Source organism: Hydractinia symbiolongicarpus, chromosome 7 (assembly GCF_029227915.1).
Source record: "Hydractinia symbiolongicarpus strain clone_291-10 chromosome 7, HSymV2.1, whole genome shotgun sequence".
In the NCBI taxonomy this organism is placed as follows: Eukaryota; Metazoa; Cnidaria; class Hydrozoa; order Anthoathecata; family Hydractiniidae; genus Hydractinia; species Hydractinia symbiolongicarpus.
In genome coordinates, this window is record NC_079881.1 from 12,473,876 (window position 1) to 12,488,847 (window position 14,972).

At 33.5% G+C, this 14,972-nt stretch overlaps 5 protein-coding genes across 7 annotated transcripts in view; 3 read left to right on the plus strand and 2 right to left on the minus strand.

The window, feature by feature from the left end:
* Window positions 1-14,972, minus strand: part of LOC130649533 (E3 ubiquitin-protein ligase CHIP-like) — a 75,782-nt gene that overhangs the window by 34,465 nt on the left and 26,345 nt on the right. The window lies entirely within an intron of this gene.
* LOC130649532 (cytosolic Fe-S cluster assembly factor NUBP1 homolog) overlaps window positions 2,990-14,972 on the minus strand; it is a 38,379-nt gene continuing 26,396 nt past the window's right edge. For 2 of the 3 annotated variants that reach the window (XM_057455825.1, XM_057455824.1), the window contains 2 exons: window positions 13,403-13,486; window positions 12,265-13,182 (listed from right to left, as the gene is read on the minus strand). In XM_057455825.1, the coding sequence (XP_057311808.1) occupies window positions 13,127-13,182; window positions 13,403-13,486 (140 nt within the window). In that variant the 3' untranslated portion in view covers window positions 12,265-13,126. Of the gene's footprint in view, window positions 3,130-12,264; window positions 13,183-13,402; window positions 13,487-14,972 lie in introns of those variants that run through there. The other variant, XM_057455826.1, reaches the window with a different exon arrangement.
* On the plus strand, window positions 4,374-5,425 carry LOC130649534 (polycomb group RING finger protein 3-like). Its single transcript, XM_057455829.1, has one exon. It carries the CDS (start codon window positions 4,389-4,391, stop codon window positions 5,205-5,207), a length of 819 nt encoding a protein of 272 aa, XP_057311812.1. The 5' UTR covers window positions 4,374-4,388; the 3' UTR covers window positions 5,208-5,425.
* Window positions 6,119-7,722, plus strand: LOC130649535 (bridging integrator 3-like). The gene has a single exon (XM_057455830.1). It carries the CDS (start codon window positions 6,134-6,136, stop codon window positions 6,914-6,916), a length of 783 nt encoding a protein of 260 aa, XP_057311813.1. The 5' UTR covers window positions 6,119-6,133; the 3' UTR covers window positions 6,917-7,722.
* LOC130649530 (putative 3-methyladenine DNA glycosylase) lies at window positions 7,801-10,116 on the plus strand. Its single transcript, XM_057455823.1, has 2 exons — window positions 7,801-8,521; window positions 9,485-10,116. Exons 1-2 carry the CDS (start codon window positions 7,882-7,884, stop codon window positions 9,826-9,828), a joined length of 984 nt encoding a protein of 327 aa, XP_057311806.1. The 5' UTR covers window positions 7,801-7,881; the 3' UTR covers window positions 9,829-10,116.

The following is a 14,972-nucleotide window of genomic DNA, read 5'->3' on the forward strand; positions in this document are numbered from 1 at the left end:
TTAAGGTGATAAATATAGTGCAAATAGCCAACATCTTCTGCATTGATGAACCCTATCGAGATGGTGTGGACAGACCTAAAAATGCAAGTAGGTAAAACCTTATTAAACATTATTAAGTTTTAATCCTTAAAAATCTCTGAAAAGCTTTATTTACGTTGCGCAACCCTTGCTAGTCTGTTTAGTTTTTACGCAAAACTTTTATATAATAAAACTACTATATAATGGCTCTTAAATCCAGCGATATTTCATCATTCTCTGTATACCATCTCTTGCTCCAACTAATACTAATGCCATCAGATACTAATGCCATCAGATAAGGATTCAGTGGTGGTTCCATTCCAGAAAATATGTGATTCTTTTGAGCGAAAATCCTCCTCTATTAATAACTCTCTCCTAATGGTGCTCCTGAAAATACAGTCATCAACATGACCGGATTGAACAATTTTATTTACCTCTAGGTACTCCTCTTTTGCTTTTCGAGCAGTCTCCCTCAAACCTCTTTCAGCTTGGTTGCCACTTGATTTGACTCCATAATTTAATGTTTTTGCAATTGTTACTTGTGGAATTTTGTTGGGGTCCAGTTCTGCTTGCCGAATGTGTCCCTGTAAGCACTATTCATTTTCTATCAACTTTATCAGTGTGAAAAGTTGTTTAGTGCATAGACCATCTGACAAATATTTCCACTAACTGTTTCATATTCTTTCCTTGCGTAAGAATATCTTTCGGGCCTGATCCACTACTTGTTGGCTCATAAGCAAACACGAGTCTACATGGGGTGCTAATAGAGTTACCATTCCAGATAGCCCGCCGTGGGATGAAATTTTAGATGAAATTTTCCTTTAGTTGTTGCTGCTGGTTATCGTTCAAATTTTTGAGGTATTACGTGACCAAGATCCTAAAGTTTCTTTTCTAATGCAAGAAACTCCGCTTTGTCCTCATGAGATTTGTTGAGTTTACGAAGCTGCTGATTATAAAACTGCATTGCTTTAGATTTGTTGTGAGATAATTTTTAAAACAGGATCATACAGTAATGGAAGTAATGCAATATAGATATGGTTAACATGGTCAACACTTATAGATTTGTTAATGCTCCATTTCCTCCCCGACTGATTCAATTATTTCATTATGTTTGCAATCCCCGCAATGTCTACAACTGATGCTACGATAATTACTTTTGCTTGCTGCGTTTTTGACATCTTTAAATATTGAGTGATTTCGATTGACTAAAGATGTACAGTTAAATTTTGTTATGATGGTTGTTTGATCCATCAAAATTGACAATAAATCATTGAAATAATCTTTCTCACATTTGACACCAAGCATTGCTACGTCAGGGTTAATTTGGTAACCATTTTTGAATTTCCGCGCCCGAAGGCGTAGGAAATTCTTTAAAACCGTCGTTTTTTCTTTCGGAGCATTTTTTGAGAAATAATCGACCCTGGGATTTCACGTTGGTCCGTCACAGATGTAAACTTCGTACCCAAGCTCCTTAACTACTGGGAAGTCTAGTATTGTGGGGCCGTAGATTAGTGGTTATAGCTCTCGTACTCTGTGCGGGAGACCAGGGTTCGATTCCTCTTGACAGCTATTCAACATGGGCGAGTGAATGTTACTATAGCCCTGGGTTAACCCAAGCCATGTGAGGGAAATTGGGAAGATGGCACACTGTGTGGGCCGTTGGATGTTGCCGGGAGTTGTCTAGTAGAGCGCGGGCTCTAATTGGGTCTGCGTAGCTCAAAATGAGCATTAAATACTCTAGGACTCTCCATCTACGCCATGGCCCCTCCTGGAAATAATAGACAGGGTATATCCCTCGATATTTGTGAGGCTAGCTATGTAAAATATGCACATAATAATCTTGATTTTTGTCACCTAAATGTCATTTTAGGCCAAAATTGGTCCAAAAATTAGAACTACTTTATTTTCAACAAAATTTGGAACAGTTAGCAAATAAATTATGCTGAACATGATGGTGACATCAAAATTTTGATTTCTTCTTACCTAAATGTGATTTCAGGCCAAAATTGGTACAAAAATTAAAACTACTTCATTTTTAACAAAATTTGGCACAGTAAACAAATAAAGTATGCTGAACATGATGGTGACATCAAAATTTTGATTTCTTGTTACCTAAATGTCATTTTAGGCCAAAATTGGTCCAAAAATTAAAACTACTTTATTTTTGACAAATTTTGGCACAATTAACAAAAAAAGTATGGTGAACATGATGGTGACATCAAAATTTTGGTTTTTTGCCACCTTGAATGTCATTTTAGGCCAAAATTGGTCCAAAAATTAAAACTACTTCATTTTCAACAAAAATTGGCAAAGTTAACAAAAAAAGTATGCTGAACATAATGGTGACATCAAAATTTTGATTTTTTGTCAACTAATGTCGTTTAAGACCATAAACGTTTCAATCGCAAGACTTTCAACCATGAATGATAGGCTGTATTTTTTGTTAGCAATTTCTTTTAAAATGTGAGTTTATTATGACACGTTTCGTTTTGTTTGCGTTTGTTGTAAGATATAATGTCACTGATGGGCTTTATTTTCAGTGGTTCATGCACCAAACCCCTTCGAATGTTTGGCACAATAACACAACGAATTAGCAGGTTTTCATCAAATATTTTGGTAGTGCGCGGAAATTCTTAGAGCCCCCAGGGCTTCTTGTTGTATTGTTCATATTGGGTTGATGAGAATGAATAGAAGTGCTGTGAATTCTGATAAGAAGATTGAATCTCGGTGAAAACTTATAAATGGCAAGTCGTTTAGGAAGTTAAAAAATCTTTTCTGGGTAATATATACCTTAAGTATTTTATGCCAATCATAAAGTCAATGTCACCTCCAATTGATTTTGGTACAGTAGGAAAGTTATTGGAATTATTACCAGCGGCTTTGTAACCAACAAATAAATTATTTAATACTGCTCGGTATGTAGGAATAGTCGATGTGATTCTTTCTAAACAAAAACCAGACTTTTTTGCTACATTCCCATCAAAAGTAGTCAGTTTCATTGCATAAATTTCATATGGTGTTTCAGTTGAAACATCCCTAACTTTTCCTATTTCGATTGGTCCAGAAAAATCGTGTGTAGCGTTGTTACCAATTCTCTGCACAGCTGAATATCTAGAGAGAAAAATCACCGATTGATTATCTACCTTGATATTCTGTAACATGTATATGGCACTATTGTCTACTGAAGAATGGTGGATTTTGGACTGTGATGACAAATTAATTTGACTAACAGGTTATGTTGTATCTGGTTGTTGTTTTTTTGGTCAGAATTGAAATGCAAATAACTTGGAAAGGAGGCTTTTCCATGGCAAATTTATCAATTTTTTTCATTATAAAGTTGTCTTTACAATGATCAAATAACAAGGAAATGAGGCTACAGTTTTACTACGCTACATACAATGCACAGTCAAACCCTTATAGGTATGAAATTGTTTGTATTATACATGATGTGGCAACCATCGTATAGGAACCGCACTGTAGCTACATATTAACCCATCTAGTAAAAGTGATCAACTTTACACAGAGGTTCAGTTACGCAAAGGCATCAGGTCTGCAAATTATTATGGAAAATTTGAATATAGTGGTAGGAGCTATGTGTTGTAAACCAACGTTAAGGGTGAAACTTTTTTTTAACAACTAGGTGCTAAATTTGGTGTGTTAAGCGACCTAAGGGCTGTTGTATTGCAGTAAAATCAAATCTATAATGTATATTTATAAAATATAAGCTTTGAATATGAAAATTAAGCACCCCAACCACTACCCTAATTAGAGGGTACCCCATGTTTTCAATTATTCCTGGCATGCATTTGTTAACTCTGGCTGACATAAACTTTTTAGAGAGATCCAGGTAGAAAATGAATTAGACTTCATAGAGCTTAAGAGTCTTTTTTTTTAAAAAGTTCTTTTCATTATTAAGATATTTGCATTTAAATATTTTTAGATATATATATATATATAATTATGCGGCATCTATTTTGACATTTTTTGTCATAAGTTTTGGACCTGTTAAGGGATGTGCACTTAAACGTTGTCAATGTAAACCAATGCCGTAGTTTCATTTAAAAATGTGCTCATCCACATTTTTTTTCGTATTTTGCACAATTTTGGAAGTTTTATCTGCAAACTTCAATTCAACAATCTTTTCTTCGGTAAACAATTTCTTCCCTTTTTGAAACTAGTTTTTTTTTACGTTTCACGCTGGGTATGCTGTAAATCAATTATTTAGCATGTAGTAAGTTATCACACTCAGCTCATGAAATGTATAAATTACTAGTCAGTAGTCCATGGGTAAGTAGACTGATTTACTTGTCCCTTTTGTTCTGCTAGCCTAACCTGTTTATTCTATTGTGTAACCATTCCATGAATATAAAATGACGCAAAAACAGATGAAGGGTATTAATATAGATGAAAATCTTTTTTTGTCATTTAGAGCAATGTCATCAAGTTTAAAAATAAAAGAATTAAATGAAAATTTTATATGTATCATTTGCAATGGTTATCTTATTCGACCAGTTGCCATAACAGAGTGCTTGCATTATTTTTGTCGCAGCTGCATTGTAAAGTATTTAGAGACAACATCTGAATACAAGTGTCCATTTTGCGAAACACTTATTCATGAGACCAACCCATGGGATATGTTAAGGGAAGATAAAAAATTGGAGTACATAATATATAAGCTTGTTCCAGGTCTTGCCCAAAATGAAAAGAAACGGCGAAAACTTTTTTATTCGCGGAAAGGTATGGAAGATCCTGATGAAAACGATACCGACTCTAATCTGAACTTGTGCATTCAAGAAGCTGCTGGAAGTACAAAGAATGACAAAGAGGAGCAAAAAGAATCTGAGCAGCCTCAAGATTGTCAGAAACAAGTATTTCTTGATTCCTCGCAAATTGGATTATGTTTGAATTATATGGAACCGGAGGGAAAAGAAAAGAAAGACAAGTCAGACAGCAATTTTCGAAGACTTGAGAAGCCATATTTGCGTACTTCTTCTCACATCACTGTTGCTCAACTAAAAAAGTTTCTCCGTAAAAAATTAACCTGTTCCTCGTCATTGGATATTGATATATTTTGCAATGGTGAATTAATGGGCAGACATCATACGTTAGAGTTTATTTATATGACAAGATGGCGGTATAAGGAGGGTGTTTTAACATTAGATTATCGTCCCAAAGTAGAGTTATCGTGAGCGTGTATACAAAGGCATAATATTGCCATTAAATCTGTGTAATTATTATTTTCTATATGTGCAAAACTCTTTTTCTCAGTGATTTTTTTCTTTTTTTTTCTGATTTTCTGAATTTATTTTTCAGACAGATTTCAGGATACCAAAATGTAACAATAATTAAGTTATTTGGTTATTGTTTTTTTTTAATTGTAAAGGTAAAATATTCTTTACACAAACCAGTTTACAGTTTTTTTCTGAACCACGTTGTATCATTCTTCATACTTTTTGCAGTTATTTAGTATATCTGAGGACTTTTCCTTGACAACAGACTAAGCAGTTGTGGTTTTTTATATCTGTCACGTGTGTGACAAACATTTTTAATTATGAATTATTGTCCACTTTCTTGTTGAATACGTTTTACTATAATGCATTTAATTCGGCACCTGATAGAATGGCTGCTTATTATAAGAAGGGTATTGAAGGGGGCTTATTCGTTTTACAAGGTCAAGATGCGCCTAACAATATTCGAGAAAGTTTCTTATACTTTAGTGTAAAATATAGCGAATGGTCCTATTTAAGAACTTTATAGATTAAAAAAAAAATTATTTTTGCGAATTTATTAGATTTTAAAATCGGCGAATTTTTTATAAGTCTCCAAAGGAATTTTTGCAAAATTTCATCCATTCAATTGAATATTAAGATGTGTCTCAGATGTGTTTGCGTTTAGATCAGGCGCAAAACATGATATTTAAACTCGATTTTACTATTAGCCAATCAAATACTGACATGTCAATTCGCGCAACTTGCTAAAATTTCTGATTGTAAAGATCCTAAAATTTAAAATTTCAAACATCTTTTCAACGTGAGTGTTTACTTAAAGGGTATAGGTGCTTAATCAGTGCATTGTGAATACCAGATACCTTCATGCAACTATATGTTATGTGTACATGTATTTCAGAGAAAAAATGAGTTGGCTACCGTTCCGAAAGCATCCCAAAAAAGCTATTGCTGAGTTAATTGGTGATAATGAATTTGACTTACAAGTTCAAAAGTTTGCTAAAATCGAAGCGAACACTCGTAAAATGTACAAAGATGTAAAGCACAACGTTGAAGATAACTCAGGACTTCTGAAAGCACAACAAAAGCTTGCTCAAGAATTAACAACAAACGCCAATGCGGTGGAGGGTGAGTTAGCTTTGAATTCAGTGACAGAAAATATACAACGAACTCTTTTGAAACAAGCAGAATGCCAAACAGAACTTAACTCGAACATTCGTAAAGCTGTTATTGAGCCTATGAAAAAATTTAGTGGAAATTTTAATTCTATAAACAGTGCAATCAAAAGACGCGAACAGAGCTTGCAGGATTATACTAAGTACTTGAATCGACGTGAAAAATTTATCGAGAAAGATGGACAACCGCAATCTGGTAAATTCGACGCAAACGAACGATACCTAGCTTTAGCGAAAGCTGATTTTGAGCGCAGAAATACAAAGCTACTGCAAGAACTTCCAAAGTTTCATGAGTGCAGATTGACTTACTTCGATCCGTGTTTAGAAGGGTTGATAAAATCGCAGTATTCGTATTATAAGCAAACACGTGATATATTTGAAGAACTATCTGAAAAAGTGGATTGTCCAACTGAGCAATGGACAGATGAACAGTACAAAGAAGAAACTAGAAGACGCCTAAATGAAATCAAGGCTTTATCTATTGTTGCAGAAAAATAGTTCTATCTTCAGAGCAGCAAATCAAAACTTGAAAATGATAATTTTTGCGAGTATTAAATGGCACGATTGAGAATGTAATATTTTCCGTGTCTTTTAAAAAACCTTACATAGAAAACATAAAAAACCGTAAAAGAGCCTCTTTGGAACCGCAAAAAAAACAAGGAAAAAACGTAAACGGAAAAATACACAGAAAACGCATGGTAGCTATTTAGTGCTCGCAAAAATGAATTACCTTGGTAACGAATTTTATAAATTTGACATTTTTTTTGTAAAAACTTGTAACCCAACTTCTTGTATTGTATTGCATCACGCAGACCTTGCTTTTTTGTACAAATTCGTAAATGGGTTTTGCGCCATTATTGCACAGGACCGATAAATTGTTTGTGACGGTGGAGAGGCTAATATAGTGACTCAGCCATTCTCAGTGTTGAGAAAATTGTGTTTTTGAAGCCAAAGCTATATAAAACAGCGAGGAAAGCTCCTCGTCCCAACCGGATTCATCGGCCCTGTTTCCTAGCTTATAATTCACCATAAAGCTCTGCTATGGCTATGGTTTTCACAGAAGCGAATCTATATTACAATACCCGTATACGTCTGTCCGTCTGTCTGTCACGCAAAATGGTAGCTAAGCTGCGCAAGTAGCAAGACACACGCAATGAGGTATAAAAAGGACGGGCAAACCCGTTTTTTAGTTTTATTTTAGAATTACATAAAATGTACTAATTTATTCAAGCATTTCGAATTTAGAATAAGCCTTTGTTGAATTCAAATCTCGAATTTAAAATATAAATTGATCATTTTCAGTATATTTATCTATTAATTTTTTTTATCCTTATCAATAAAGAGGCGTTGCGTACTAGTTTTGTTTTTGGCAGTTAACTATAAAAACTGTGTTATATGTAAATAATAATAATTTCTTTCAGGAAATATTATTAAAAAATTTGATACGGTGATATTTGGTTTAAATGTCTTCCTTAACATTCAAGTTGAAAAAAAGAAAATCAGTGACATCCAAATATTTCTCATCGAAAAAAACGAAGCATTCGTCATACGAAAACTCGTCGTCAACTAGAAATGAAGTTGTAAAACATGAGCAAGACACAGGCAGTAGATGTGACGGAAGTAGTGCTGTGAGTTGTGACAAACTCGTTTATAAAACTGACAGTACTGAATGTAAGAAGAAGAAAAGTCAGCAACATCACCATTTCATTGTAAACGACACCATTGAATGGAAACCTTCTCTAAACGATACCGAAAACAGCGAAGCTCTTTCAGAGAATCTGAAGATTCCACGGCAGTTATCTCGAACGGATTTTCAAAAAACTGGAATACCTTTGAGCAAGTATTTACTAGGTAAAATATTAGTGCGCAAATCCAATAATCAAATATTAAGCGGACGGATAGTAGAAACGGAAGCTTATCTGGGTGAACCTGATAAAGCCTGTCACGCTTATGGCGGGAAGAAAACAGAACGAACGAAGACAATGTATATGGCGGAAGGAACTGCGTATGTGTACTCTATATATGGAATGTATCATTGCCTGAATATATCAAGTTCTGATCCGGGTGGATGTACTTTAATACGAGCTTTAGAACCTTTGAAAGGTACGTGCATGCTATGCCAACTTTTTTTCCAACTTTTTATATTTAGTTAGAGAATGTGCAAATTTATCAATTGGCTTGTGATTAGTAAAAACATTTTTTCTTTGAAATTCAAATTCTTTAGTAAACTGAATTATGGTTATACTTTTCATGTGTGTTTTATAAGAAGCGAATTGTTCTTACTTTTGCAAGTCTTAATTGTTAGCAAATTTATACTGAGTATTAACATAGCTACTAGTTTTTGCACTGAGTATTAACATGCCTACTAGTTTTTGCACTGATTATTGACATAGCTACTAGTTTTTGCACGTATTAATAATTGGCGCTACTGATGTGGAGTGTATTTTGACTGTTTAACCTAGCAAGAATTGAGCATAATTTGACGCGTATTACTTTTTGCGCAAGATCATATAAACAGATTTTTCTTCCTAAATCTGTTTTAATAAAAAAGGAAAAAGGTGGTTAATTTCAACGGATGAAGTACATTAAGAACTAAAATTTTTGGCGGAAAAACTTTCGAACACAATTTTTTATTTTAGCGGAAAAATTTTCAAACAAGATTTATAAAGTCAAAAAATGTGTGGTTAAGTTTTTCGAACGAATTTTAACTAAATTTCATAAGTAATGATTACGGGGAATGACACAAAAAGAAGGCTAGAAGCATTTAAAGTGTACATATATTCAATCAAGATCTAAAAAAGAGGTCTTCAGCCTCGGCCAAATGAGAAAAATAACGAAAATAATAAGTTCAAAAACTGTAGTTTTTATTGATTTTCTGATTAGCCTATATATAATTTCCATGCACTGTTCCTTTTTTTTTCCGTCCAAAAATTTTCGTTTCTAATGTATTCCCTGAAATTACTTGAAAATTTCGGTTTCCGCGCGAATTTATATTTAAATGCGCAAAAATTAATACGCACGGAAAATACTCCGAAGGCTAATTAAGCGAACCTCTCGATACGTCAGGAATGGATGCTATGCTGAAGAAGCGGTCTGCCAAACGTAAAGACACGTCGCCAGCTTTGAAGGATCACGAGCTTTGCAATGGGCCTTCCAAATTGTGTGTAGCGCTGGATATAACAAAACAAAATTTAAATGCTGTTGACATGGGAAAGTCTTCTGTGTTTTATCTTCTCGATGAAGGTGTTATTATTAACGATAACAAAATTGTAACATGTAAGCGAATTGGGATTGATGGTTACGGCGCAGAATGGGCTTCGAAACCGTATCGTTTTTACGTGCTGAACAATAAGAGTGTGAGTGTTCGAAATAAAGAAGCGGAAAACAAAGACTGCGACAGTGATATATAAAAATACAATCCCGAATATGTTTGCTTTCTTCGTGCAATAAAAGATGCAGTTTTTCGTCCACCGGTGTATTCACAAAATTCAACTAGCGATTTTAAGGCGATGCTAGGATTTTAAACTCAAATTTTTCTTGTGTTTGCATTTCTATTATCCGCCGAAATCGTTTTGTGGGTAAAAAAATTGAAAATTTCTCAGGATTTTGGTGTGGCTTTAACTATTAGCATGGAAAACATGTAAATATATTACAATATGATTTGTTAAAAAAATTTATGTGTTTAACTTTTATTTCCATGATCGACTAATCATTGGGATGTATGTGCGCTGTTTGGTTATACCAATACCAAACTTAATTCGTACACTATGAAACAATAATATCTAAAAAAGGTTAGTACTGGTGCCGACAGAGTATTTCGTAATCAATAAATTTTAAAGAATCCTAACCACTCAATTTTTAGGCAATGGACCATCCTACGCATTCCTTTTTTAGAGACAATGGACTATCCTACGCATTCCTTTTTATAGACAATGCACCATCTTAAGCAGTACTTTTTATAGACAATGCACCATCTTAAGCAGTACTTTTTATAGACAATGGACTATCTTAAGTAATACTTTTTTTATAAAAAATGGATCATCCTTAGCAGTACTTTTTGATAGACAATGGATCATTCTAAGCAGTACTATTTTATAGACAATGGATCGTTCTAAGCAGTTCTTTTTTATAAACAAAGGAGCATTCTAAGCAATACTTTTTTTATAGAAAATGGATCGTCTTAAGCAGTTCTTTTTTATAGACAAAGGAGCATTCTAAGCAGTACTTTTTTATAGAAAATGGATCATCTTAACCCTATTTGATATGGGCTTTTTTGACCCTTGTAAGTATGGGGGGGGGATAAAGTGCCCGCGGGCTGTATCTTTGTTCGGTTTGGTTTTAAGTGATGAAACTTGGCACAAAGAAGCATCAATATGTTGTGACTTAATTAGTGACAAAATATTTAGGTTGACATGTCATCACAGGAAGTGGTGACGTCATAATGAGACAATGGTTGAAGAAAATGTCTTTCTTGGAAATTCTCTTTTTTATCTTTTTTAAAACTATTTACAGTACTAGTCATTAAAAAAGTAATATAAGAATGTAAGATATTAATAGAAACATTAACAGGTGGTATAAAGACAAAGGATTTCTCTAAGTAGAAAATGGAAATCGATCAAAATCTTTAAGAATTTTTTTGAAAAACATATATTTGAGAACCTTAGTGTTAGTACCTGTCATGGAATAAAACTTTGTATATCTATTAGCACTTACGTCAGTAGCTACTCAATAAAGACAATTTGGATTGACATGGGACAAAATGACCTATGGCGTTATCATATGACAATAGAGAAATAGGAAATTACAAACATTCTGGTCTGTAAATTACCAATATTCCGGTCTGCAAATTACACAGTGTGCATGTCATAATGCATGATGACCTTTTGTGACTATCACATACATAATCCCATATTCATACAACTGGTTAGTTTAGAAAGCATTTGTTTTTAGCACTACAATAAAAAAGTTGATATGACCACCTGTTAAAAAGGACAAAGTGACATTGACAGGACAATTTTTGGAAATATTTTTTTTTTCCGAAAGTCCAATAAAATTTAGGAAAAGTCACAAAATTTCAGGTAATTTCATCCAGTATTTAAAAGTTATTAGACTTTGAAAATGCCGCCGGCACTTTCAGCCCTCCCCCCATACCAAATAGGGCTAAGCAGTACTTCTTTATAGACAATGGATCAGTAGCAGTACTTTTTTATAAAAAATTGATTATCCTAAGCAGTACTTTTTTATAGACAATGGAGCATTCTAAGCAGTACTTTTTTTGATGGACAATGGATAATCCTAAAAGCAGATTTAAATTTAAGTTCATAAAAACATTGAAAATTTTGTATTATTGGAGTACTAGTCCATAAAAACCGTGGAAACATCCACTTAAGTAGAGGAAAAATGACAAAAAAACCGTCATTTAAATTTTGATGACGTCAGCACTTTCAAGTTCTTACTTTTTTTGAGAATTTTGTTGACCCGCATAGAATCTATTGTAAAGATCTTAAATCTTTGATCAAAATAATGTATATGAACATGTAAGGAAAAGTTGAGGAGATTATACGTTTAAAATTTTTGCTGACATCAGTAGGGGGCCGTCAATAGACTTTTTTCGGTAATTTGTTTACACGTTGCCTCTATTGTGTAGAGCTCGAAACGCTGATAAAGTGCCCGTGTGTCATAAATCCTGAACCACTTATGCTTAAGTGATGAAACTTGGCACAGTTGTAAGATGTCTTAGCAAACTTATTCCAGGAAAAAAAAATTGATGGCGTCATGGGAATCAGAAATGACGTCATATATATGACTAATTGGGCGTTTTTGGGTAAATTTGAATAAATTATTAGTTATCAACCATAATTTTTTATACTCTAATGTAGAAGCAAAATATATACATAAGGTGAAATTATATAAAATAAAAACAATATAGACCGTTTTGGCCTTGGGAGAATATGTCTATTGATCAAAACTTTGTAAAATATGTTCAAATTTTTTTTTTCAAATAAGGTTGATTACGCGTCGTAAAGGTAATTTCACCATTTTTGAAACATGGCTATTTTAATACATGCTATAAAAATCCAAAATATCCACGGGCTTTTTCATGGTTAGGTTTTAAGAAATTCCGTAAAATATTTCACATTTCTTTATTTGGAAAAGTTTATAACTAAAATATTCAACATGCACACTTCACCTTTGGAAACGAACAACACTATACAATATTTTCTACGTAAATATCAATATAAAAGGGTACATTCAACTTTTTGTTTAAATGTTTATTAAAAATACATAAACCATGTTATCTTTTCCAACTCGCAAAAAAATTCTCTCGCATATTGCATTATTTTTCTATATTTGCAGTCGTCTGAAATAGTTACAAATTTTTAGATTAATTTTGTGTCAAATAATTTTAAGACAATTCCAGAAATTTCTCTTACGTGAGACAACAAGTTGTGAGGGATAACGTTTCAGGACATATGATAGACCTTTTGAAATTGAGGTTTCATTATTTGTTACAAAGAAAGTAAAACAACTGTTTATTTCATTTGTCTTGATTAAAAACAAAAAATAGATATCGATTTGCGGTCCTGCACGATATTTACTCGCGCTTTTTTATCATTAAACAGATTTCTACTTCTGTATTAATTTTAGCATCAGTGTCAACATTTTGAAATGGACACGAGACTTGGAAGTTGACGTAAACAGAACTTGCTAACGATGAACTAACTCCTCTTTGTCCTTTTTCCCGTTGCAGTATTCCAATATTTCTAAAAGTAAAGAAAATAATAAAAAACCGAAAACAAACAATAAAAAAATATCCATACTAAAATATAGTTTACATTTGTAGTCTCAGGTGGAACATGAAAACTGCGGGGGAAGGAGACACCGCGGCCATAAATTCAACTTTAAAAACCAACTTTTAAGTTATATTTTGGCACTATGATGATATAACACAATTAAACATATTTTATAAAATCAACATCATACTTGTGACAACTTGTTGATAAGCAATTGCAGCAGGCGTATCTGGATACTCTGTAAGAAATGATTTTCCTTCATCGCAACATCGCCCTGTATTAAAAAACAGACAGATACAACAAAATACACCTTAACCAAAGCGAAGGAAGATTTTTTTGTTAATCCAATAATTTATAGGGTTAAGGAGAACAATAGTCAATGATGGTTCGATAAGTACACTAAGATATTTATACGTGGATGTTGGCCTCACAGTTTGGTAGCCGTAAGTTACGTTTAATGAGCTGTTTTGTTTTTCGAACCAAATAACATTGCTTCAGTTTTTGCTCCAAGATTTGAAATTAATTCATTTTCCAAACACCATGCAAGTACACAATTGATGTCGGATGAAAGACGGGTTTCTATGATCTCTAAGTCCTTACCAGCAACAAATAAAATAGTATCGTCTGCATATTTGACTACTTCAGAGTGTTTCACTATACGGTACAAAGATCATTAAAAAACATAATAAATAGTAGTGGGCCCAAAATTGACCCTTGTGGTACTCCACTATTGACTGGATGTTCATCAGACAAAGAATTATTGTATTGAACTTGCTGAAATCTACCAAACAAATAGTCTGTGAACCACTCGTGTTCGTCTCCAACAATTCCAAAACTGGTTAATTTTGACAGTAGTTTACCATGACTTAACAATGTCGAATGCTTTTGTGAGGTCTAAAAATACGGCAGCGACCCTTTTGCCATCGTTAACCTTCAATTTCACAGTGTTGATAAAGATTGTTGCAGCCAGTTCAGTTGAGCGACGAGGCCTGAAACCGAACTGGTTGTTGTTTATTAAATTCTTACTTTCAAGATATGCAATCAATTGTTCATGCACAACTTTTTCAATCACCTTGGATATAGCTGGAATAACAGATATTGGCCTATAGTTATTAACAGATGACTTTGCTCCAGATTTGAAAAGTGGTAACACTTTGGTGCGTTTCCAGTCACTTGGAAAAGTTGAAGTTTCAAAAGACATGTTAATAATGTATGTCAGTGGTAAAGCGATTACCTCCATGCAGTCTTTGAGTAACCAGGATGGTAGATCATCTAGCCCCACAGACTTTTTACGTTTTAATGATTGTAGATGTTTCATGGTTTCATTAACAGTGATTGATTTAAGTCGAAATTTTGGGTTAGATTTACTCGTTATTTCTTTATGATATTTCCAGACGGAGTTTGTCAACACAAAAGCAGATCTTTTAAATGAATTTACAACATTAGAAAAAATCTTCAAAATGTATTAGCAATAGAATGTTGATTTGTTACCAATTTCTCGTTGATTTGTAAAGCAGTATTCACTTGAGAGTTCGATCTAAATGGAAATACTTTTTTTATCGATCGCCAGAAGGATTCTGGACTTCCGGGGTTCTCCTCAAATAACTGTCGCTGATACGTATTTTTATAAGCGGTGATATCTGCTTCTGATTTGGTTTTACGCGATTTTCGTAACAATTTGTCGCGTAAGTTCATCTCCTTCTTGAGATCAACAGTCATCCAATCACATGGCTTAACAGAGCCATAGAGCCATAATTAAA